This window comes from Kazachstania africana, chromosome 5 (assembly GCF_000304475.1).
Source record: "Kazachstania africana CBS 2517 chromosome 5, complete genome".
NCBI lineage: Eukaryota > Fungi > Ascomycota > Saccharomycetes > Saccharomycetales > Saccharomycetaceae > Kazachstania > Kazachstania africana.
Window position 1 is genome coordinate 594,825 of NC_018944.1, and position 23,993 is coordinate 618,817.

General features: G+C 36.7%; 12 protein-coding genes and 1 non-coding gene across 13 annotated transcripts; 10 read left to right on the top strand and 3 right to left on the bottom strand.

Moving 5' to 3' along the window:
- Positions 1 to 528: 528 nt before the first annotated feature.
- On the top strand, positions 529 to 1,824 carry KRE2 (alpha-1,2-mannosyltransferase KRE2; the record flags this gene model as incomplete). The annotated part of the gene is made up of 1 exon (XM_003957535.1): positions 529 to 1,824. One exon carries the CDS (start codon positions 529 to 531, stop codon positions 1,822 to 1,824), a length of 1,296 nt encoding a protein of 431 aa, XP_003957584.1.
- Positions 1,825 to 2,066: 242 nt separating this feature from the next.
- Positions 2,067 to 3,209, top strand: CNS1 (HSP70/90 family co-chaperone CNS1; the record flags this gene model as incomplete). The annotated part of the gene is made up of 1 exon (XM_003957536.1): positions 2,067 to 3,209. One exon carries the CDS (start codon positions 2,067 to 2,069, stop codon positions 3,207 to 3,209), a length of 1,143 nt encoding a protein of 380 aa, XP_003957585.1.
- A 119-nt stretch (positions 3,210 to 3,328) lies between these two features.
- SLI15 (Sli15p) lies at positions 3,329 to 5,368 on the bottom strand (the record flags this gene model as incomplete). Its single annotated transcript, XM_003957537.1, has 1 exon — positions 3,329 to 5,368. One exon carries the CDS (start codon positions 5,366 to 5,368, stop codon positions 3,329 to 3,331), a length of 2,040 nt encoding a protein of 679 aa, XP_003957586.1.
- Positions 5,369 to 5,773: 405 nt separating this feature from the next.
- On the bottom strand, positions 5,774 to 6,529 carry ICS2 (Ics2p; the record flags this gene model as incomplete). Its single annotated transcript, XM_003957538.1, has 1 exon — positions 5,774 to 6,529. One exon carries the CDS (start codon positions 6,527 to 6,529, stop codon positions 5,774 to 5,776), a length of 756 nt encoding a protein of 251 aa, XP_003957587.1.
- A 2,094-nt stretch (positions 6,530 to 8,623) lies between these two features.
- AMN1 (Amn1p) lies at positions 8,624 to 10,207 on the top strand (the record flags this gene model as incomplete). Its single annotated transcript, XM_003957539.1, has 1 exon — positions 8,624 to 10,207. The coding sequence occupies one exon, from the start codon at positions 8,624 to 8,626 to the stop codon at positions 10,205 to 10,207; it is 1,584 nt and encodes a 527-aa protein (XP_003957588.1).
- A 269-nt stretch (positions 10,208 to 10,476) lies between these two features.
- IFA38 (ketoreductase) lies at positions 10,477 to 11,514 on the top strand (the record flags this gene model as incomplete). The annotated part of the gene is made up of 1 exon (XM_003957540.1): positions 10,477 to 11,514. The coding sequence occupies one exon, from the start codon at positions 10,477 to 10,479 to the stop codon at positions 11,512 to 11,514; it is 1,038 nt and encodes a 345-aa protein (XP_003957589.1).
- A 228-nt stretch (positions 11,515 to 11,742) lies between these two features.
- CDC28 (cyclin-dependent serine/threonine-protein kinase CDC28) lies at positions 11,743 to 12,633 on the top strand (the record flags this gene model as incomplete). Its single annotated transcript, XM_003957541.1, has 1 exon — positions 11,743 to 12,633. One exon carries the CDS (start codon positions 11,743 to 11,745, stop codon positions 12,631 to 12,633), a length of 891 nt encoding a protein of 296 aa, XP_003957590.1.
- A 971-nt stretch (positions 12,634 to 13,604) lies between these two features.
- CSH1 (mannosylinositol phosphorylceramide synthase catalytic subunit CSH1) lies at positions 13,605 to 14,807 on the top strand (the record flags this gene model as incomplete). The annotated part of the gene is made up of 1 exon (XM_003957542.1): positions 13,605 to 14,807. The coding sequence occupies one exon, from the start codon at positions 13,605 to 13,607 to the stop codon at positions 14,805 to 14,807; it is 1,203 nt and encodes a 400-aa protein (XP_003957591.1).
- Positions 14,808 to 15,052: 245 nt separating this feature from the next.
- On the bottom strand, positions 15,053 to 16,405 carry TOS1 (Tos1p; the record flags this gene model as incomplete). The annotated part of the gene is made up of 1 exon (XM_003957543.1): positions 15,053 to 16,405. The coding sequence occupies one exon, from the start codon at positions 16,403 to 16,405 to the stop codon at positions 15,053 to 15,055; it is 1,353 nt and encodes a 450-aa protein (XP_003957592.1).
- Positions 16,406 to 18,073: 1,668 nt separating this feature from the next.
- On the top strand, positions 18,074 to 18,274 carry YSY6 (Ysy6p; the record flags this gene model as incomplete). The annotated part of the gene is made up of 1 exon (XM_003957544.1): positions 18,074 to 18,274. The coding sequence occupies one exon, from the start codon at positions 18,074 to 18,076 to the stop codon at positions 18,272 to 18,274; it is 201 nt and encodes a 66-aa protein (XP_003957593.1).
- A 140-nt stretch (positions 18,275 to 18,414) lies between these two features.
- EXO5 (Exo5p) lies at positions 18,415 to 19,986 on the top strand (the record flags this gene model as incomplete). The annotated part of the gene is made up of 1 exon (XM_003957545.1): positions 18,415 to 19,986. The coding sequence occupies one exon, from the start codon at positions 18,415 to 18,417 to the stop codon at positions 19,984 to 19,986; it is 1,572 nt and encodes a 523-aa protein (XP_003957594.1).
- Positions 19,987 to 20,679: 693 nt separating this feature from the next.
- KAFR0E03080 (uncharacterized protein) lies at positions 20,680 to 21,624 on the top strand (the record flags this gene model as incomplete). The annotated part of the gene is made up of 1 exon (XM_003957546.1): positions 20,680 to 21,624. The coding sequence occupies one exon, from the start codon at positions 20,680 to 20,682 to the stop codon at positions 21,622 to 21,624; it is 945 nt and encodes a 314-aa protein (XP_003957595.1).
- Positions 21,625 to 23,675: 2,051 nt separating this feature from the next.
- KAFR0Etrna4C lies at positions 23,676 to 23,747 on the top strand. The gene has a single exon. It is a non-coding gene; the product is annotated as a tRNA-Cys (tRNA).
- The last annotated feature ends 246 nt before the right edge of the window (positions 23,748 to 23,993 follow it).

Below are 23,993 nucleotides of genomic sequence, written 5' to 3' on the forward strand. Positions count from 1 at the left end.
TCAAGATACTACCTCTTCGAATGGGTTACTCTAGCAAATCTTAATATGAGCCTCCCATCAGCGACTTTTTTCTGCTTTGGAGGGACAATTTACCCGGCTTCACGATCATTCACAACGCACGCAACAATCACTTCCAATTGAGAAAGCCCGCAACATTCTCCCCCGTTCATAATTAGCTCATATAACCACTGTTCCTGACAATAAATTTCACGATTGTCCCTCTATCACTCCTCAAGCAAACAACGCATCACTTCGATGATTTACATCTCAAAAGAGAAACACGTTAAACGGAATGTCACGCGAAAAGCATATCTCAAGCGCAAAAAAAAGAAAAGAACAGCGAAGACAGTTTGAACGAGATAAATACATCCAATTTTTATCAAGAACTTTTGGATCTTCTTTCAATTTAGCTATCTTTATAATCAGATCTGTACGGCTCTCGAACAGAAGAAGGACTGAAATTAGTAACAAACATACTCGTTCTCTTTATACAGGACCCTTCTACTTTCTACTCTTCTATCTGCTGTCATGGCTATCTTCTTAAGTAAGAGACTGCTAAGGTTTACTATCCTGGTGGCTGTGTCACTTTTTGTTATCATCACACTAAACAGTCATGAATCCAGTTCAAGTTACGTCTCAAACTTTATTCCTTCTTTCCAGTTCTCAAACAGTGACTGGTCATCTAGTGAAGGTTTAAGTCCCGAGGAACAAAGACTTAATGCTGCTGAAGGTAAGTCAGACTTATCACTCGACGAGCAAGCTAAAGCTTTACAAGACTCCGCTGATCCAGTCACCGATTTGGCCACTACTGATGTCATGGAATTCATTAGACCATCTTTCGAAAACAAGGGCAAAAGACCAAAGGCTTGCTACGTCACTTTAGTCAGAAACTCTGAATTAAACTCAATGTTAAACTCCATCAGAAAGGTTGAACAAAGATTTAACAAACAATTCAAATACGATTGGATTTTCTTAAACGATGAACCATTTACTGATGAATTCAAGAACGCCGTCCAAGCCGAAATTTCTTCTACGGTTAAATTCGGTTTAATCCCAACTGAACATTGGTCCTTACCAGAGTGGATCGATGAAAGTAGAGCCACTGAAGCTAGATTCAAGATGGCTCATATCATTTACGGTGGTTCTGAATCGTACAGACACATGTGTCGTTTCCAATCCGGTTTCTTCTGGAGACATCCTCTCTTAGATGACTATGACTGGTATTGGAGAGTTGAACCTGATATCAACTTATACTGTGATATCAAATATGACGTTTTCCAATGGATGCAAGATAATGAAAAAGTTTACGGTTTCACCATCTCTATTCATGAATATCTAGATACTATTCCAACTTTATGGGAGACTTCTATGAAATTCTTCAACGAACATTCTGAATACGTTGCCGATAACAATCTAATGAAATTTATCTCCGAAGATAATGGTGCCACTTACAACTTGTGTCACTTCTGGTCCAATTTCGAAATTGCTAATTTGAATCTTTGGAGATCCCCAGCTTACAGGGCCTACTTCGATGCCTTAGATCATGCCGGTGGTTTCTTCTACGAAAGATGGGGTGATGCTCCAGTTCACTCTATTGCCGCTTCTATCCTTTTGCCAAAGGATAGAATTCATTATTTCCCTAACATTGGTTATCACCATCCTCCATATGACAACTGTCCATTGGATAACCTTGTCTATTCTGAGAATAACTGTGACTGTAAACAAGATAATGATTTCACCTTTAGAGGTTACTCCTGTGGTAGACAATACTACGCTGCGCAAGGTATTGAAAAACCACCTTACTGGGAAAAATACTCCCATTAGTAAAGCCTAAATAGGTTAAAAATCAACCAAACTTTATATTTACTATCATATAAATTCTGTATTTAAATAAGATTGTTTTACTTTTATCATAAAGCGAAAGGCACTTCTAGTATTGTATCTGACAGCTTTGCTAATATTGGAAATTTTTTCGATGCCCTCTTCGTCATCTTTAAAGATGCAAAAAAATTTGACTATTCGAACGTTGAATGCTAACACAAACAAAGCAACGTATATAATTAAGCATGTCAGACGGGTATAAGAAACCTCAAAGATATGTGCCCGGTCCAAATGACCCGGCACTACCGCCACAACTTTCTGAATTCAAAGATAAATCGACAGATGAAGTCCTAGAGGAATTAAACCGAATGCCTTTCTTCATGACAAAGCTGGATGACACGGATGGAGATGGCGGTTCCAATATGGAATTAGAAGCTTTAAAGGCATTAGCGTATGAAGGTGAACCACATGAAATAGCTGAAAACTTCAAAAATCAAGGTAACGACCTCTATAAAGTAAAAAGATTCAGAGATGCAAGAGAAATCTATACGAAAGGTATTGAAATGAAGTGTGACGTGGCCAAGATCAATGAATCATTATATGCTAATAGAGCAGCATGTCAGCTAGAGCTGAAAAATTTTAGAAGCTGTATATCTGATTGTAAGACAGCTTTAACATATAATCCCAAAAATATTAAGTGCTATTTCCGTATGGGGAAAGCTTTTACAGCAATCAACAAATTCGAATCTGCTAGGGAATCTATAGAATTTGGTCAAAAAATTGATAATGACAACAAATCTTTCGAGAATCTATTGAATATAATCAAAAACAAAGAGGAAGAGATTAGAAAGTATGAAGAAAAGAAGTTAAAAGCACAACAAGATCGTGAGAACAAAAAAATTATGTTACAAGATGCATTGACTTTAAGAAATGTCAAATCAATCAAAACAAACTCTCCTGCAAATATGATGGAAGAAGCCAAAGTTAGATTAGAAGATCCTATGGATTTTGAGTCTCAAATGATTTATCCCGCGCTAGTCATGTATCCAACAACCGATGAGTTCGATGTCATAGCTGAGGTAGGCGAACTCAGCACAGTCCAAGATCTTTTAGATTTAGTTATGAACAGACCAACAGACTGGTTTGAAATGCCTGGTCATGAAAATTTCAGTCCAAACAAACTAATTGCATTCATGGAAACACAAGCCGGTGGATTAATCAAAGTCGGTAAGAAATTAACCTTCCATGACATTTTGAAAAAGCAGTCTCCAAGTGTCCCCCTATTTGATGACGCTATTAAGATTTATTTTGTCCCTAAATCTGAAAGTGACACATGGATCTCTAAATGGAATAAAGTCGATGCCATAAAGAGAAGAAGTGGAAATTAACTTGATCATTTAATATGACCGCATATAAGTATACTATATTATGTGAGTAGTGAATGTAGTAGTTCTTCATTCTTATTTTATTTATTAGAGTGAATTTTGAGATAAAGGGAATATATAAATTATTGATTACGGTATTTCAAAGATTGACGAGGTTTAAATTTATTCAATCTTGAGGTCTGAAATATTTCATCCATATGCAGCGGCGGCACTGGTCCGAATATTTGTTTATAGTCCCAATTTTGTTGAACTAGCAACTGCTCTTGTAGTTGTGGTTCTCTGGCCCAGTCGGCCAATGTTTGGGTATTATCTTCTTGATCTGAGTCAGAGTATATCTCTGGTAAAGTATTATTCATATTATCAGTTGAGGACGGTGTATTATAGTCAGCAAGTTTCATCCTGTGATCACCAGTGTTTAATGCATCTAATATGTTGTTTGTATCTACATGATAAGATGAAATGACATTGTTAAAACTATTATGATTTTGGATGAGTTCGGAGACACCTGACCTCCTTGATTTGTTAGCATTTGTAGAGAAATTTGTGTTCGCTGTCGCCGTTGAGAAACTCTTGAATTCACTGAAAGTTCTGCTCTGTCTTTTTGGATAATCATCAGCGTTAGACTTCTTACGTTGTTGGTGTTTTCTCCTTCTTTCTTGTTCCTGTTGAGTTTTCATGACCTCAGATAGTCTCTTGTTCAGTTTCTTTTTCAGCTCATGCTTATCTGCATCGACGCTAGGTGGTAATAATTGAAATTTTGTTAGTCTATCACGTTTTGCGGGGGATTTTTTGCTCTCTTTGGGGTTAACCTTAGACTTTTCTTCAATAACAGTGAGCCCTTTTGAAGAAACAGTATCTTCTGCAGCTTCCTGAACCTTCGAAACTAAAGGAGTGTCACCTTTAGTTTTTTCAATTTTGTTAGTTGACGGAATACGATGAGGTGTAGAAAGTTGTTTGAGGTTGTTTTTATCAAGTCTTGGAATCAAAGATCTCCGATTCCTACCTGGTGATTCATCTATTGTTTTCTTTACTCTTTGTGGATTTAATTCAGTCATATTTGGGGCGAAGATATTTTTCAAAGTCTCTTGCATTGATAAGTCAACAGAATTACGACTACTTCTTTGAGACGCACGCCTCTTAGGGGAACCGGAAAGATCTATTGAAGAAGGTGAATATTTTTTATTAGTCGATTTGTTGTTAACTTTATTTTCAAATGATTTTGTTGACAATGAGGAAAGTCTATCAAAAACACTTTCACCTGGCTTTGACAATTTTGTCAAATTATTTTTATTTCTTGGACTATGACGAATCTTAATAGTCGGTATTTTTCCCTTAGGACCATACTCAGATACTGGAGAAGTATTATTTGTTGACTTTAGTGAAGCAGTATGTAAAGAATGGACATTAGTTTGAACCGGTTTAACAACTAGTGGATCCTTTCTTGGCAAAGGAACAAACATGTTAGATCTCCTTTTCATTCTACCTACAGTTAGGTTTTGAGACTTGTTACCAATATCCAGAGTATCTGGGATCAGTGCCTTAGCTTCACTTGCTAATGGCATTTTGGTTTCTTGAGATTGGTTAGCCGCCTTAGAAGGTGCTACTTCAGTTTTGAAAGTGGTGCTTTCAGAAGACATAGTTGGTTCTGCCTTGACAGATGCCTTCAAAGTTTGTTCTACTTTAAATGGTGACCATGGAGAGGATTTTCTTTGAGCTTGCTTTGAAGAAGGAGACTCATCTCTAGTCATATGAGCATTGAAAATATCTTGTAATTCCCGTTGTTTTAAAGATCTAGGAGTTATATTTGGTAAGTTTTCCCAGCTTATACGTTTTGGAGTCTCATCATCCGTAGCTATGTGTATTTTATTTTCAGATAGTTCAGTTTTTACAACAGTTTCTAATTCTACTTTTGTGATACTCTTTTCAGGTGAGACCATAACAGAAGCAGAACGATTTGCTAATTGAGAACGATCCATGCCTTTTTTCGAGATGATCTCCATCCCATCATTCAGCCAGGTATTTGCGTCGCCCAGAAGGTTATTCAATTGATCCTGATGCTCCAAGGTGATGTTGTTGAAAGAATTCAACGATTCTATGATGGACCGGGAGCTTCCAGCAGGTTGTTGTGTCTTTTTTTTGGCAGCCTGGATGGCCCATTCCATTGTGGATATGAAAAGGTTGGTTAGATTGCTATGTATACGTTTGTAATCTCTGATATAGAGTGGCACTACGTCAAGCTTAATGACCCAGTTTTTGTTACACCAAAATATTTCACAATTCGAGCTTTCCGGTATTCTCTCTGATCTTGTCGCGACGGTAAAAAATAGTATATGGACGGTGTGGGTGTTGACACTACTAACCAACTCTATACAGTCACTTCATTTGGATGCTGAAGAATTGCAGTTAGAGGCTATTACTGCGCCTTACATTGTCTTTAAAATTGTTATATTATTGTTACATATTTGAAAGGTATACAGTGAGTCCTTTTTGGGTATGGAATATTAATTTGCAAAAAAAAAAATGCTACGGTTGAATAAAGACGGCAATAAGCGTACAATAAGTTGTAATTAGATATCTAAATTTATCTTTGGGGTGTCTGGTCTGGTGACAAAATTCTTACCCTCTATGCTGATATGATTTTTCTGAGCAAAATCCACTAAATCATCAAATCTAAACCAACCAGTTGAGTTTCTCCTAATTTGTTCCTCTGTGTCCGCAATTACTCGTTGTGGTGAAGAGTGATGGGAATATTGACTAGGATCTATTTCTTCTGTTAAGCGGAAGCTATAGTTCGTTGGTTGCTTAGATTGGGTTGAAGGCAGCACTTCACTATTTTTCTTGAAAAAATCATCTGCATTCGAATATGAGATGGCATGGGTACTCCGATGTCTTGATGGTCTTCTCCTTGGAGTTGGGGGTTGTGCCAGCAATAGGTTTGGTGATTTTACGTTCCTGTTAATACCACTATACTTTGTCGGCGTAATTGGTAGATCTCTATGAAGCTCGCTGTCACAAACCATGGGGCTCATGCCAAGTTCACGTCTTGCAGCTTTTGGTGTTTCGTTAAAAGTGAATCTTCCTAAATGTTTGTACACATCATCGCCATATTCTGAAGAGGGACTATTTGTGCTGTAAGCCTCTTCTGATATTACGGAACAGGAAGATGTGGAAGAAAAGCTTCTACTGGGTGATACCTCAGAATAATTTCCCTTGACTTGGCCACATGTTGAATTCTCGTGGGAGGGAAATGAAAAGGATTGTAACCGTTGTGAATCTAGCGCATTAATACTATCTGCTACCGGTTTCCGGTTTGTAACGTCCATATTTTACATCAACTACAGTTTTCTTCAAAGTTTTTCAAATAGAAATATGGAATTTATACTTTGACTGGCAGGTTAAGAATATCACTCAAGAATAGTCTTACATGTCCAATACTGAGTTTAATTATGTTCTCTTTTTATATGGATAAGATGCAAAGCTTATTTGGCTCCATGCCTGAAAGTTAATTTAAAAGAAAAGAGATTAACGTAGCAACCAAGGTTACTTAAAAACGAATTGGTAATTCCTATCACTCTACGAACGTTTCTTTTGCAAGCGGCACAGGATGATATAATGCAGAAATATGCAGTAGTCAAGGAGTGCACACCTTTTCTCGTCGAGTAAAAACTAAAAGTTGTAATGACTCTATCTATCTTATTGCGTATAATTCCAGGGAAAAGAAATAAGGAAGGGCCTTGCCCAAATGAAACTATTTTCTTTTCCTGTGCTGCCAGATGATGAAGGCTATGAGAATTAAATATCGGTGCCCATAAGTGTGGAATATTTTCTAGACTGGGAGAGGATCCACGCCTACTTCGTAAAGTGACTTCATTGACATTTTCGGATCGCTCCTTCAATCATCAGGCGTGGGCTGCTGCTAGCGCATTTCAGAGTAGAAGGCCCACCAACTTAAGTTTACACGGAGTAGGCCGGGCAGGAGCAGAGAGCATGGAGTGCGGAGCGAGCTCAGAGTTTAGTTGACGGTCGATCAATTTACAAGTTTTCCTTGGGCAACTGACGCGAGGCCGCCTCCTCCCTTCTCTTGGAGGGGGAAAAATCCTTTTCTTTTTTAATCAGGACACCATACTATATGGCAATGACGGCAAGACTTTGCTACATCCCACACGAATCTGTTGCGCAATCAGCCTTCTATAAATTGCCCCATGCAGGATTTCAAAGCCATAGAGAAAGAGCTCTGTATGTGGGGTCTGGTCGTTCACTCGTATTTAAAGGACAGTCTTAAAGGATCTTATCATCATGAGCTCATCTCAATCAATAAACCACCACCTTCGCCTCCATAGAAACAGCATGCCAGAACTCTTCCATTAAGAAATAAGGTCGATGGAAGGCGGTTGTTCAAGGGAGTATGGCTGGGTGATTGTTACTTTTTATCTGGCAATCAATGGTGACGACAGAAGCCTTTAAGACGGAAAGATGCAAGGGCATGATTATTGAGGTGTTCAGTATAGTGCTTTTACTCACAAAAGTGGTCAAAGAATATGCCCATGTTCATCTGGTTCCATTACCTTGCAAACCCGTCCCTGTTTTCTCGGGACAAAAAAACGAAGGTCAGCCAGCGTGGTTGCTACAATGGACCCTATGTCATTTTTACGTACTTGCATGGGGCTAAACCCCATTCGCCGGGTCCACGTTGCTGTGTCTTGATTACTCCCATATAATTACTGAAATGTGTATTTCTAATTATACTCTTAAAATGGAACAGCTTTTCTTGGCTCTCTCGGCAAACAACTTCTCAGAGGCAAAAATTAGCAAGCAAGCAATGCCCAAGCATTTTTTTTCTTTTTCCACCGGGGAAAAGTTCAGCAATATTGGGCAAGATGATGCTTGTATTTACTTCTGGAGAAGCAGTAAAACCACACGTTGTGGGCTGTACATTTTATTTCTTTTCCTATCGAAGAGAGAAATTAAGCAAGTCTGGTAGTCAGAGTTATACAGTACGGATCTGCCAACTTGCTGTCATCGTAGACTAGCTTCGAATTCGCAGGTACTTCTCTTGGCGCTGGTATTGTTAAGTTACTGCAGCTTATCAATAAACACTGGTATGTTTGAAACTTAGTACTTCAAAAACAATTGACATGTACATATATATATATATATATACTAAGCATGTTAGTCTAGTTTGAAAAGCTACTATTTCTATTGACTAAGTTGACTAAGTTCCCCGGTTTTAGGCTTTCCCACTAATCACGCCAGTCAACTTCTACGCATCAGACGAACTGCTCCTACTGTTACTAGTCTTTCTCATTCAGTAATTCAAATCACCATTCGTCAAAAGTCAAAGAATCTAGTAAGGTAGAACTATCCATTCCTTTAACATTTCCTTTATTTCAATTGTACCGGACTTATCATTCAATTACATGAGATTACCCACTCTAATAAATAAATACATTAATAATAAGAGAGGACATGATAGTCAAATAACAGATTCGATCACTCCCCCTCCAATGAAAAAATTCTCAAGAGAGTCTTCTCCGAATGAAAGAACGTCAAGATCCAGATCAGCGTCACCCACAAAATATAGAAGAAGACATCCATATCAAGTACCAAAACATGTCACAATTTCTAAAGATACCAAGTCTCTACAATTAAATACTACGCATACTGTTGCCTTCTATGAGGGTCTCTCAACGCCTGTGGAGTCTCCTGTAACAACTCCGGAGAGGATAAATATTGTAACGACACCTTTAACTTCACCAAGACCTGACTTTTACGATAAGGAATTGAATTTTAGAACATCTTTAGTCAAGAATTTTGCTGACTTGAAGTTACAGCAGCCTTTCCAAACACATCCAATATTTAGAATACCCGAGATATTGGATAATATAATTAAGCATTTATCGTTGCATGAAAAGGAAGCCATTAATCTAAATGAAAATCCTTTCAAAAGAAGAGCTCCAGAAACCTATCAACATGCTTTGCTATTGTATAAAGACGAGGTAAAAGCCAAAAAGGTCTGGGACGAGGTCCTAAAAACTAAAAGAAATAGCAATTTTGTCTATGAACCAAGTCTGTATAATTGTCTTTCTGTTAATAAAATATGGTACAGAGTTGCTTTACCTTACCTTCAAAAAGAGCTAATGTTTAGAGATGCTAATAAACTCAAAAGATTTGGTGAGTTGTCAAAGGGTATCTATGGCAAGAAAAAAAAATTCACTAGTCCCAATTCATTTACCTTGTACAAATTGCATCAGGTAGCGCCAGGTGATCAAATAATGGAAGATATTTCCACGCTCCCATTACAAAATGTAAAAACTTTACAATTTTACATCTGTCCCAACATCTTACCACCTAGATCTTGGTTCCATGTTGCTCAAAACTTACAAAAGGTAATTCTGCCAGGAAATAGGAAGATAAATGATAGATTCTTGATTGAAGCATCCCTCAATTTAACCAATTTGAAATATTTAGATCTTAGAGCTTGTGAAAATGTTAGTGATGTTGGCATTGTCTCAATTGCATTACGCTGCAAGAAACTAGAATTTATCAACTTAGGCAGACACAGCCGTGGTGAACTTATAACAGATGTCTCTTTGGTGGCACTTGGCAAGTACACCAATATTGTGACACTAGGAATGGCAGGTTGTAACATCACAGATAATGGGCTTTGGGATTTTGCCCAAAGAAATGGTGATAATGTCAAAAGATTATCTTTGAACAATTGTAAGTTACTGACAAACTTTTCAATACCCTACCTTGTCGGATTCAACTATTTCCCAAATTTGGCGGTATTGGAGATAAAAAATCTGGTTAATATCGACGACGTCAAATGGCTAGTTAAATTCATGTTGTGGAAAAAATATTCGAATCATCCTCTCTTAATTGAGAGCTGTCACAGAATTACCAAGCTTCTGGGTATAGAAGAGAAAAAGATAAAAAAGACTAATGCCATTTGCGCTTTGAGTGACATGAGTGAATGGATTAATGAGGATGAAAGTTTGTAATCTTTTGAAAACAAAAGTTGATATTCTTATGTAACTAATTTACAAGATCATATATTTTAATGGTTAATAATGAGTTTAATGACACGATTCAAATGCTGTGTTATGAAAATGTTGTGGTACATATTCATCTCATCTTCTTAGCGTATGAATTTTTAGTAGCCTGACGCTTTTCCTTGATAGTAATACTAGTGAAAAAAATAATCATTCAAGAAAAGTAGAACGATATTGGAAAGTTTAGGTACCATTGAAAGAGACACCTCAACTGGATAATGACGTTTATTAGAGAGCTTGAAGCTTTAGCTAGCACAAATAAATGCATGAATATCGCCCTATGGGGAATCTTTTGTTTTGGTGTTTTGAAGTGCGCTACATTGACCTTGAGAACATTATCATTATTTTTCGATCTGTTTGTCTTACCTCCAGTCAACTACTCTAAATATGGTGCCAAAAAAGGCAACTACTGTGTTGTCACTGGTGCTAGTGATGGTATTGGTAAAGAGTATGCAGTTCAAATGGCTAAACGTGGTTTTAACTTAATTTTAATTTCAAGAACTTTAAGTAAGCTGGAAACCATACAATCCGAATTACAAGAAACCTACAAGGTTAAGGTTGAGATTTTAGCAATTGATATTGCCCAAGATGATTCTACCAATTACATGAAGATTAAGGAACTATGTCAAGGCTTACCAATTTCTGTACTGATTAACAATGTTGGTCAATCACACTCAATTCCAGTACCATTTTTAGAAACTGAGGAACAAGAATTGAGGAATATCATCACTATTAACAACACAGCTACCTTGTTAATTACTCAAATTGTCGCTCCATTCATTGTAGAAACAGTCAAGAATGAAAAAGATCTGTCTAAGGGTTTAATTTTGACCATGGGCTCGTTTGGTGGTTACATTCCAACTCCTCTCTTGGCCACATACAGTGGTTCTAAGGCTTTCTTACAAAACTGGTCATCATCATTGGCTGGTGAATTATCTAAGGATAACATTGATGTCGAGTTGGTCCTATCTTACTTAGTCACCTCGTCAATGTCGAAAATTAGAAGAACTTCCATGTTGATTCCAAATCCAAAAACTTTTGTCGCTTCCACATTGAGAAATGTCGGCAGACGTTGTGGATCTCAACAAAGATTTGCTACAATTACTCCATATTGGTCACATGCAATCTATGCCTTTGTTATTGACGAGACTTTTGGTGTCTATTCTAAGATCGTCAATGCAATCAACTTCTCCTTCCATAAATCAATCAGAATCAGAGCTTTGAAAAAAGCAGCTAGATTAGCAAAGAAGGAGTAGGATCTATATAATGCTTCTATATAAACAAAGGTCAAATATATATTATTTCCTTGAGTTTGTCTCTTTTAGGTCAAAAAGATTGGCCCTGTGTAATTTGTAACACGAAAGTCAGGACCGAAGTTTTTCAAAACATAAAGAGAATAGAGTAGAAAAAAATACAATCTCTTTCAATTCCTCCTGAGTATCAGGGATTGCATATATAAAGGCTTCACTGTGTTGGTTTTGATAATGAGTGGAGATTTAGCAAATTATAAGAGACTGGAGAAAGTCGGTGAAGGTACATACGGTGTTGTTTATAAGGCGTTAGATTTACGTCAAGGTCAAAGGATCGTTGCATTGAAAAAAATTAGATTAGAGAGTGAAGATGAAGGTGTTCCAAGTACAGCAATAAGGGAAATTTCATTACTGAAGGAATTGAAAGATGAGAATATCGTTAGATTATATGACATTGTTCATTCGGACGCTCACAAATTATATTTGGTGTTTGAATTTTTAGATCTTGATTTAAAAAGGTATATGGAGAGTATACCAAAGGAGCAACCTTTAGGTGATAGCATTATTAAGAAGTTTATGATGCAGCTTTGTAAGGGTATTGCTTATTGCCATGCGCACAGAATTTTACATCGTGATCTAAAACCACAAAATCTTTTAATTAACAAGGAAGGAAATTTGAAGTTGGGAGATTTTGGTTTAGCAAGAGCTTTTGGTGTTCCATTGAGAGCTTATACACATGAAATTGTTACATTATGGTACAGAGCCCCTGAAGTCTTGTTAGGAGGAAAGCAATACAGTACAGGGGTGGATACATGGTCGATTGGTTGTATCTTTGCTGAAATGTGTAATAGAAAACCAATTTTCAGTGGTGATAGTGAAATTGACCAAATCTTTAAGATCTTTAGAGTTCTTGGTACACCAAATGAAAGCGTTTGGCCTGATATCGTTTATTTGCCTGATTTCAAACCGAGTTTCCCACAATGGCGTAGAAAGGATTTGTCACAAGTTGTGCCAAGTTTAGACGCCCAAGGTATTGATTTATTAGACAAACTATTAGCATATGATCCTATCAATAGAATTAGTGCAAGAAGAGCAAGCATGCATCCGTATTTCCAAGAATCCTGATAGCAGTCTACCGAAGATCGTCTTGAATTTACATTTATACCAGTACGTCTCATTTATATCGATTATTATTCTTCCTGTATAGAAATAACGTAAAGCACAAAAATAACTAGTGACATAGGCTTTTGATAGGGAGGCTGTATTAATTGTACTCTTTGAAATGAAAACATATTTTAACTATTTTGTTGTTTACCAATACCACAATCCTTACATAATAGTACTTCAAATCAAAATGATTCGTCGCTACAAAGGGGGAGTGGGTTTTGAATCATTCTGAATTTATCTCCACTGTACGCACCGCTTGGCAAGTTGAAGAGGCCGTAACATTGGTCGCGTACAAAGAAACATCTGCCTCTACCTTTTCGTGTCACTATTATTTACTTACTTTAAACCATTTTTCACGGTCCCTCGAGGCATCTCGTCGAAGGAAAAAAAAATTTTTTTTCACTCTCTTTCGTTTTCTGAGGAAGGCACGGAAGATAGAATCCTCGAAATATAGGCACATTTTGACGAGCGCCAGTATTCCATATATTTTGAAATATTCCATCTCTTTGTTTCTCCCCGTGGAACCTTTCGTAGTGAACTAATTTATTTACGTTAATATCGAGTTTGTGCGATCTTTGTTTGAGTTTAACATCATTTTCAATCTTTCAATGTTTTCACTATATAACTACGTTTCTCATCTTAAGATTGTTCCTGATCATTATCTTCTTGCTTGGTGATTTGTATAGGTTTTGAACTATTATTGGCATCCACTTACACTCGCTACAAGCTGATTGCGTAAATAATAATCCCTTTTCATAAAGATTTTTTATTTTGTTGATACGCAAACTGCACAAGAAAAAGCCATCCATCGTCTCATTAAACACACCATTGCCCACTCTTTGGTACTTAGTACCATTCTTCTCCTTTTATTTTTTGAATAAGATTCCAATTTTGATAGACTAGCTTTCTTACACAGTGTAACGGTTTTAATGAGGAAGGAATTACAAATACTGATATATTCAAATGTACTGCTGCTGTCACTTATTGTGTTTTACACATTTGATTTGTTAACTCTTTGCATAGATGACACTTCTGAAGATGCATTTTTAGACAGTGATCTCAATCCCCATACAATATCGGACTCCTCGTATCTCAACACTACCAATAAACCACAATTGATTCCAAAAATTATCCACCAAACGTATAAGACAACAGATATTCCTGAACAATGGAAAGAAAGTCAGAAAAAATGCATTGAGTTACATTCTGATTATGAGTACATTCTTTGGACTGATGAAATGGCATACCAGTTTATTAGAGAAGAATATCCATGGTTCTTATCCACTTTCGAGAATTATAACTTCCCCATTCAAAGAGCCGATGCTATCAGGTATTTTGTATTGGCCCATTTCGGTGGGGTATATATCGATTTAGATGATGGTTGCGAAAGAAAATTAGATAGATTGTTGACAGTGCCAGCATTTGTGCGGAAGACATCACCAACCGGTATCTCGAACGATGTAATGGGTTCAGTGCCCAGACATCCGTTTTTTTTACGTCTCTTAAAGTCATTGAAACATTATGACAAAAATTGGTATGTACCTTACTTAACTATTATGGGGTCGACTGGTCCATTATTTGTGAGTGTTGTCTGGAAACAGTACAAGAGATGGTATAACAATGGTAATGAAAACGGTGCTGTGAAAATTCTACAACCAGCTGATTATAAAATGCACAAAGATTCATTTTTCTCCATTGCAAAAGGCTCGTCATGGCATCTTGATGATGCTAAATTTATGAAAACATTAGGCAATCATATTCTTTCATGTGTTGTTGCCGGATTTATCTTTGGATTTTTCATACTTTTTGCAGAGTACTGTTTCTACTGTTGGTTATGTGATACCAGAGCCGTAGGCAATGCCAATGGCGGATCAACAAACGTAACGAATTGGAAATTATTGTGGAGACAGTTCAGTAATAAGATGCTACTAGTTCTTGACAAAATTTTCAGTATTCGCAAACATGATAATACGAATGATACTGGTGTTATATTTGATGGTAATGTTAATTTTGAAAATAGTTATGGAAAAAATGCAAGACAAAAGAGATCTAGGAAGGATTCGAATTCACCATATCATAATATAATGACTGATTTAGAGAAAAATGATCCCCAATTTACTGATTTAAGTTAGTCACAAAAAGAAATAAATAGAACCGTATATATGTAATAATAATATTATTGATCGTTTTTACTAAAATAGGAGTGAATATTTCTTCTTAATATTACAAAATTGGTAAAATATATAATGGATGGATAAGTAAGATGCTGTGAAAAAAAACATATACAACAAGGACAAAATAAAATAATAAAAAGGTTTCAAAAGTTAAAGGAGGAAAAAAAAAGACTGTCCTATAAATTAAATGTTAACCATCAGCTCTATAAAGAAACTGTAGAGCCGGTTTGTTCTAACCAGCCATTGACAGTGTCTTCAGATAAAGTAGAACCAAAATCATCAGAAACTTCGACGATGTGGATACTTCCATCTTCACCGTTGAAGATGACAGCAGCTTTCATGGAAGAGCTGGTAGGTCTTTGGAAATAGTCTTCAGAACCAGAACCTTGGCCATCATGGATGTGAGAGATTAAGTCATTTGAACCGGCACTTAAGATTTCGAATAAATCCATTTCACCGCAACCAGATTCCCAACAAGAACAGGAACCGTATTGTTCAGTTCTTGGGATCTTTGCATTCAATAACCAGATAGCAGGCATATCTTGATTAGAGTTACTACCATCAGTGTCACTTGGCATTAAGAATTCAAAAACGAAGATCTTGTATTTACCGCCAAAACCATGGAAAGCTGGAATACCTTCACGGTAGTAACCACAGTCACCATTTTGACCAGAACATTCATCGGCAGAGAACATAACGACTTCGTAGTCAGAGGTCAAAGTAACATCATCTAAGACAGTGGAAGAAGAAGCACAAGATTTACCATCAGAAGAAGCATATGAAAGGGAGTTACCGAAACAGGTAGACCAGACACCACTTCCGGAACCACCTTGATGGTTCATGAAGGTGACATTAGTAGCGGAACCTGGCGTGTAGTAGGCGACTCTTTCCCAGGCACCGGCAACAGTAGAAGCGGTGGAAGTAGCAGAGGTTGTGGTAGAAGTAGAGGAAGCGCCGGCAGTGGTGGTACCAGATAAGACGGTAGAAACGACAGTGTAGGAAGAGGAAACAGCAGAAGCTTCATGTTCTACAGGAGAAGCCACATTTTGTTCACCAGCAGCGGTAGTGGTGGTTTGAGGAGTGATACTAGTTGTAATAGTTTCACCGTTGGCATTAACGTAGACAGTGGCAGTGACTTCGACATATTCGACAGCGACGTCTCTCTTGTGAGCGTGTTTTCTTGTAGTGATAGTTTCTTCACAAGGTTCTTCTTCATCTACTTCTCTCTTCTTGTAAGAAGTAGAGGCGGATGGGTAATAGACACCAAATTGTTTGAGTTGGATAGGACCTCTGATATGGACAGATAATTCTTCATCAAAAGGAGATAAAGTACCAGAGAAGCTAGTGGAAGAAGTGGAACAAGAGCATGATGATTCGTCCATGGCGGTAACATCATTGTAGGAAGAAGAAAAACCTACATTATTGTAGACGACTACTGAAGTTTCATCACAATAGTAATTACCATCGACGTAAGAGCAACTTGAACTTTTAGCTTGTTTTGAAAGCGTAGCTAGTACTGATAAAGTACTTAAAGATGATCTTAAAGAAAATCTCATTGTATGTCTCTGAGAAAAATTATTGTTTTTTTCTTGTTAAAGTTAATTAATTTCTTGGCAAATCTATTCAAAATTGGGCCAGGAACAGGGACAAAAAATTATTATAATTCGTGTAGTTTACTTTTTTTTATAGTGCTTCTTGAAAGGGAATTTTACCGATTTGAAAAATTGTCTTTCTTTTTTTTTGATTACTTTGGTTTAAAGGAAGGGAAAACAGTTGGGAAAAAGTAATAAAATCTTGTTTAGAAAGATAGAGTTGAGGGCTGCTAGCTTGTTGATTGAATTCTTTTATAAAAAAAAAAGAGAGACTTTCTTTTGTGTGAAATAAAGCGGTAAAGAGAATAATCAAGAAATTAAGACACGATATGGAATAAACCAAATTTAATTTAAATGGCTTGTGTTTTGCTTTAACGCATATATATATGCAAGTCATATGGAATACGGTATGCAAAGCCGTCAACGAAAATTTTCCAACTATCATCAGGCAAGATTGTCCAGCGTGTTTACTCCTCTATCATATCAGGCTTAGAAGTCTTGTTTATAAAATGTTTCGTACCATCCATCGTCTTTTCCGCCCTTTTCATGCTTGGTTTCACTGAGGTGCAAAAAATCTGTTCTGTATCAAAGAACGAGGTGTACAGAAGAAGAGCCTAGACGGAATTTTGTGCATTTCCATTTTAGGAAACTATTTTCAGTATTTCCTCTCTTGTGCACCATTTTTTTCGCCTCAAGCAGTCGCGACGTTTCCTCTTTGAGAAGCGCAGCGCTCTGTCTTCTCGTTTGTAACGACAGGCGGAGCGTGTGGGGCATTCAGTGTGGTGATTGGGTTGCTGGCTGAATTTTTTTTTTTTTTTTCTTCTTTGGTATTGTTTTCGGAGGCTGGACGTAGCGAGATCGCAACCGCATTTTCTGTGCGCGAGAAAGGAGCCTGCGCAACTTGGGAAAAGCACTATTAGTCTGTTGCGGGACCACCGAGCATAGTTTTAAAATAGTGCGAAAAGTGATTTACATGGTATCTCCACAGGAGGAAGATTGGGAAATTTGGTAATCATGAAGCGGCGCAAGCCACAGGTGAAAGAAAAAAGCACCGGAAGAGTAAGTCAGATCAACGCTGGTTACCCGAATTATTCCTCGCATTCACGTGACAATGTGAGACTTCTGAGTGGGTTTGATAAAATCATGCGTCGGTTCTCCGTGCTATGGATGCTGGAAGTAAGACCTCACAACAATGAGTGTGACCGTGGGTGAAGTGAGTTGGATTTTCTCACTGCTTTACGTTCTTCAAGCTCTGTAATTATTTGTTTCCTAAACAATTTCTTGTCTCGAGTGTTTCACAGTTGATTTTCTTCAACATCTTCCGTGCGTGCTCAGTGCCCTAAGACCCCTCGTTGGGTCGACCATGTCCGGGCATGTAACCCTCCTTATTTTAAATGGGAAAGCCTACCCACTTCTCCCAACCCTATCCTACCCCACAGCCCGCCCATATAAGCAAACTCACTATGCACGAAGATCTGACGTGTCGTGTTCATTAAATCTTTCGCCGCGAAAGCGTCCCTGAAAATGTATTAAAGGTGAGAGAGATTACACATTAGTTCTTGACATATTGCATCGAAACCAAAAGGACACTTTCTTGAAGGTGAAATAGGCTATATCACATACTCAGAAGCAATGGCTGTACAGACACCAAAACAAAGAATAGCAAATGAAAAATTCAATAAGAATATAGAAAAGCATAGAAAGTATGGTAAGAAGAAGCCAACAAAGAAAGACCAAGATCGAAAATTAGGTATTTCAAAGACTTGGATAATGGTCATTCTATTCTTATTATTAGGTGGTGGTCTCTTAGAATTATTATCTTTCTTCCTATGATCTGTTATAGTATCACGCACAAGAATTGTATCTATATATTTATATAAGTTAATAATATAGTAATGTGACGAGAAAGTAATCTTAAAAAAAAAAAAAAATAACGATATAGGCATCACAAAAAAGTGATCTGTGGGCAGAGGATGAAAAGATATATCTACACGAAGAGATTAAAGGATTTTACTCAATCATCTACTATTTCAATCCCTCAAGATCCAAGGATTATCACTGCAAAAGAACAATCTCATATCAATAATTTACCATTTTTTGATCATTCACTGACAGATTCTAAAATACCGAAAGAGAAACAGCATTATTTGTCTGAAAAATTACCAGCAGTAAAGACAATATTTGGAATTGACCCAATAAATCCTGCGTTCATTAACCATAAGATACCGAAGAATCAACCTATACCATTTCGCAAATTAAGTGAGGTTCAAAAGAAAAATAGATTATCAGTTACTGATCTAGCAACGAAATCTTGGTGTGAATTAAGATTATCGTATGATCTATACTCTGATTTTGGCCAATTCAAATCTCGCCATCTCGTCAGTGGTACATCTTTTCATCAATCATTAGAAGATAACCTCTATGGAATAAATAAGGAATGGCTCAAATTTAATGACGATTTTAAACTGGACAAATGGAGCAAAAAAGGATCCGTAGAAAATCTCATTTTAGATTGGTCTGATTGTGTCATAAAATTGATATCTCTTTTTAAATTCGGTCATGCAAGAGAAATTAGCTGTCATGGTTTCATAGAATATGAGAAGAATGAAAGTGTTCTTATAAGTGGTATTATCGATCATTTGTCCTGGAAATCTAAGAAAGAATTGATCACTCCTGATTTCCAAAATACAATTTCCTACAAAAAATTTGATTTATTCGATGATATTTTCAAACTTAATTCAGACATTGGTCAAATTATTGAACAATTGGAAATCACAGTTCCTCAGAGATTAAATGGTAGATATGATTTGTTGGTTGCTGATGTCAAGACTAGATCAACTTTTAATATACCTCAACAGACAAGCGTCCTAAAAGCTACAAAGTTACAATTAATGTATTACAAGAAATTTTTGACCCAATTAGGAAAATCACCTTCAAAGACCTATGAGAGTCTTTTAACTAATGCAAAAAGGAAAAATATTGATATTGATGAACCTTTGGATCCCTTATATTTAGCTAGCCTATTGATCAAATCACCTCTTTTTATGTCAGACATGAGAAGACTAAGGGATGGGAAAAAACTTGCATTCGAACAGTTCGATTTACAAACTTCTAATTCCCAATACAACCTTTCAGAACTAGGTGATGTAGTTCCAAATGATAATTCTTACAATGAAATGTTTAGAGAGTTCTTTACCTTATGGGAAAGGCCTTTCACGTTAAGGTACCTTGCATTGAGATTATCCCAGCTTTATCATATAATTGGATCGTTGGTGTCTGAGAAACTGTTAGTTGAGTATTATTGTAAAGGTTTAAACTTTAGTAATGTTCTTTTTGATTTCGACACTGATGAATTACAAAAAAATAATATTGATACTATGATGTTTTGGTTTGGTAAAAGAGATATTGAACCAATCTATCCAAATATGAAAAATATATTAACCTACTGTAAATATTGTGATTATCGTTCGTTGTGTTCATGGAAAGATAAGAGTGAAAAGCTATGCGGCGAATTAGGTAACGAACTAAGTAAGATTATGGAATAAGGTTGCTCGTAAGAGCTGAAGGAACTGATATCAAGATTTTTAAGGTTGTAGGTTTATAGAATATACGAAATTTTGATATTGTGAATTTCTAATGAATCAATAAATCTGATATTTCTTCAAGTGTTCCCGTATTCCCTTCAAAACTATGTAAATATTGATTAGTGTACACATATTCATAATTTAATTGAGCTCAACGCCATTTTAAGGAATTTATTTTTTCGAGCATCATAAAGTGACGTTACATCCCATTATAAAACATACTTTCTTCAACAAAAACTAAGATCTTAAGTCGATCATAACTCTTGTGCAGTAGAAATCATTTGAAGTGAATATTCTTATCAATGATTATAAGTCGATCAAGTTATAATATTATGCAAGATGATAAGCCCTCAGTTTCAAACTCAAAGGCGAATTTAGTATTTTGTTCTTCTGACAAAGTATTTTATCTTTAAATACAAAAAAGTGGCAATCACAGATAGCTTGAAGAGAAATAATTTATATTTGTTAAAACCAACTAAAATGCGTTTAATCTCCTGTGCTGGAACCGTAAATCACGTGATTCTATATGTATGATCCTCGTACTAGATGATTACAGTCGAATACATAAGTCGAGAAAGAACGCAATCCATTCTTACATTTCTTATATCACTTTTATATATAGCTTTAGATTAAGAAGAGAAAAGCATAATTACAATGTACATCCCCACTGTAGTCATTTTTTCTGTAACTATGTTCAAACTGGTGGCAGCTAGCGTTAATCATACCTACGGCAATGATAGCTTTAGTCTGTTTATGGCACAGAAGGATAACAATGTAACTGGGACAATAACGTCTGGCAGACTTTCTTATGGTGTACCGGCAGCCGTACTAGTCCAGTACGGCTCTGCCAATCTATCAATGTTTAATGGAGGAGAACTAAACCGTTATGAGGTTGATCATGACGGGGTGACTGCCCTAGCTGAATTACTAGTGAGTCAGCGTATTACTGATGACGAGCACAACGTAATGAAAAGGGACACGGCCGTCGAAACACTGAGGGCCGATATTTTGCAGGCACTCGATCAGGCTTACGGTGAGAGCACGGTAAACCATTTAGTGAAGCGAACAGACTGCAATGGTGGATATTGGCATAACTTTACGAACACGTTACATAACATACTACAGACAGTACATCTCACCCTTAGGAGCCACTGGAAAGAATACTCCTGGACACTCGCTACAAGCTTCGTGGGTGATCTGTCCGGGTGGGTGTCACTCGGCTTGGAGACGGCACATGGGGCCAAGGCGAGGTCACTTAAGCATAACTGTAATGGGGGATTTGATTGGATAAACTGGAAGGACAGTAGTGGGAAAACGTTTACTTATTGGGTGGGGTACGCGCCATGGACTTCTGGGGCCAATTGCGATACTCAGGCGCCGGAGGACGTATTGGCCTACGTTTTAGAACTGGCGTACAAAGAAGTCAATAATGCCAAAGGTGCGGCGTGGTGCTTCTCGGCTACAAATGAAGGTACCTGGCACGTTGATATACGCATTATGAGATGGGAAGAAGGCAACTTCTGCGGTTTATCAGGCTGGGATATACCCTGTGAAAGCTTCAAGTTCGTACCTAACAGCAGTAATAATGACGAGCTGTAGACACAATACTAACTGTGTATAAATTCTTAGCTCCAAGATTTGAGTTTTTAAAATCAAAAAAAGAAAAAAAAGTATATCCGGATCTAACTGAGTGCGTTACGAGTCAGATGCTGCATCGGCCTTAAGGCGCTACTTATGGGCAAGGTCTCATCATACTATACATTGCAAGCGTGGTATAAGCCCCACTTACAAGCGTTAATGTGCCACAAAGAAATAGTATACTCATAAATTCCAAGGTAGGAGACATACTCCAATTAATTTAGAAGTAGTTAAGGGCCTCAAGAGCAGCTGATTATATTAACTCGGCCGCTTACTTCATACCAAAGAAGTAGATCTATCGGATGTTATGCTGGAACCGTAAATCACGTGATTCTATATGTATGATCCTCGTACTAGATGATTACAGTCGAATACATAAGTCGAGAAAGAACGCAATCCATTCTTACATTTCTTATATCACTTTTATATATAGCTTTAGATTAAGAAGAGGTAACATTAATGCAATAAAACCAAGGACCTAGTACTCGCTTGGCCAGTACTAATAGTTTTTCTATTCTTTCAATCAGCTAGATATATCAACGAATATTCAAATATTATAACCACCAGAAACGTAAGAAACTACGATACTCAACCATTCTTAAAAACAAAATGAACACATTTTTAGCTATCAGATTATAACTAAATAAGTGCGTTCCGTGATGTCCATTGCTTGCAGAAGATTTGATGCACAGGAAGAGCAGAGCTTGTCTCATGTGGTAAAATGTCGTTGTTATTGTTCATAATGCTATGGATCAGTTAATCAAGTAAAAATTCTTATTAACCGGTGGTTATACCAAATACTGCACTGGTTATATATGAAACAAACTATAACATAAATAAGATACAATGAAACAAACTTTGATCAAACTTTAGTGTCCATCTGAGTAATTATACTTTTTCCAGAGCATTTTGAGTTGTAATAATTATCATGGTCCAGATTCTCATTCCTGATATTATGTAATTTTACTGCTGCTAGTTTCATTAGTTATCACACTATCACTTTATTATGTAATTGAATTATTTTAGTGCTGAAGGTGATAGCTAATGCCATACAAAGCTAGATGATGCTAAGTCTCGATTATAGAGATATATGGGATGAATATTTTGAGATACTGACCATAATTCGGGACAAGCCTTGAGCAGAATTCAAGTACTGCGGATTCTATTAGTCTCACTCAGATAAGGCTGTGAGGGATTATGTAGGAGACAGTTTCATCAACATTCTTCATTGGTAATCGATACTTGATAGAATCGGTTCCAATCCAATTATTATGTAAAGGTGAAATAAGAACCAAACCTTTCTGGATATTTCGTTCTCTTCCTTACTCTATGTACATTGCATAGAAAAGAATATCAACTTATTACGATACTCCGTGATGAAAACAAAAACTTAAACTCTTACAGGCTCATTGTGTCCAATAATACTGTCAACAATAACAATAACGAAGGTAATAATAGTTCCCAGTACGTTTCCGTTCATCTAGAACATTTTAAGTTCGTCAATATAACTATCAAAACCTTGAAATGTCGATTAGTGCAGTTAACGGTTCATCTTTTTTAAAGATAACATATATAGTAAGAATATCACCTCCGTATTGTAAGTTCAATACGGCAACAAGACAGATAATACAGAGAGAATATGACAGGGCTTGTATATATTCTAATTCAGGGACAGAGAGCTTGTATATCGATCTTATCGTATAACTGTAGCTAAAAGCGTATCAAAAAGCTTGTCCTCTTTTAATATATAAAATTATAGAGTAAGATAAAAGATTAAGAACAAATATGACGAAGAATTCCTTTTTATAGTGTGGAATTCTTCAAGATGACAAAAGTTGCGTCTATGAAAAGTTTTCACCAATATTCAACCAAATTCAATAATGTGAAATATTTAGTTTAATAAATTGGACGGCGGGTGTCTAGGTTTTGATGCTGGGAAAGCAGTCACACGAACTTAGGGCTTAATGTTGTAGTGTAGCAGTTTATGTTACAACAAAAACACTCCGTCTATGGCTCGTATGGCGCAGTGGTAGCGCAGCAGATTGCAAATCTGTTGGTCCTTAGTTCGATCCTGAGTGCGAGCTATTATTTTTTTACCTCTTCAACAACCGTCATACTTGTGACTGCAGCAATGACACCTGGCTCTTCATAGATCAGTTATTGATTTTCTGTCCATGGTAATAAAAGCTTTATTTTTAACTTTTCTAAGAATATATATATATATATTATATACAGGATAAGTTAATATGGCATTTTTATGATGACATAATGGAACGTTATAACGAAGATATTTACCGACTCATCCCGTTATGTTGAGCGAGTTCATGTAT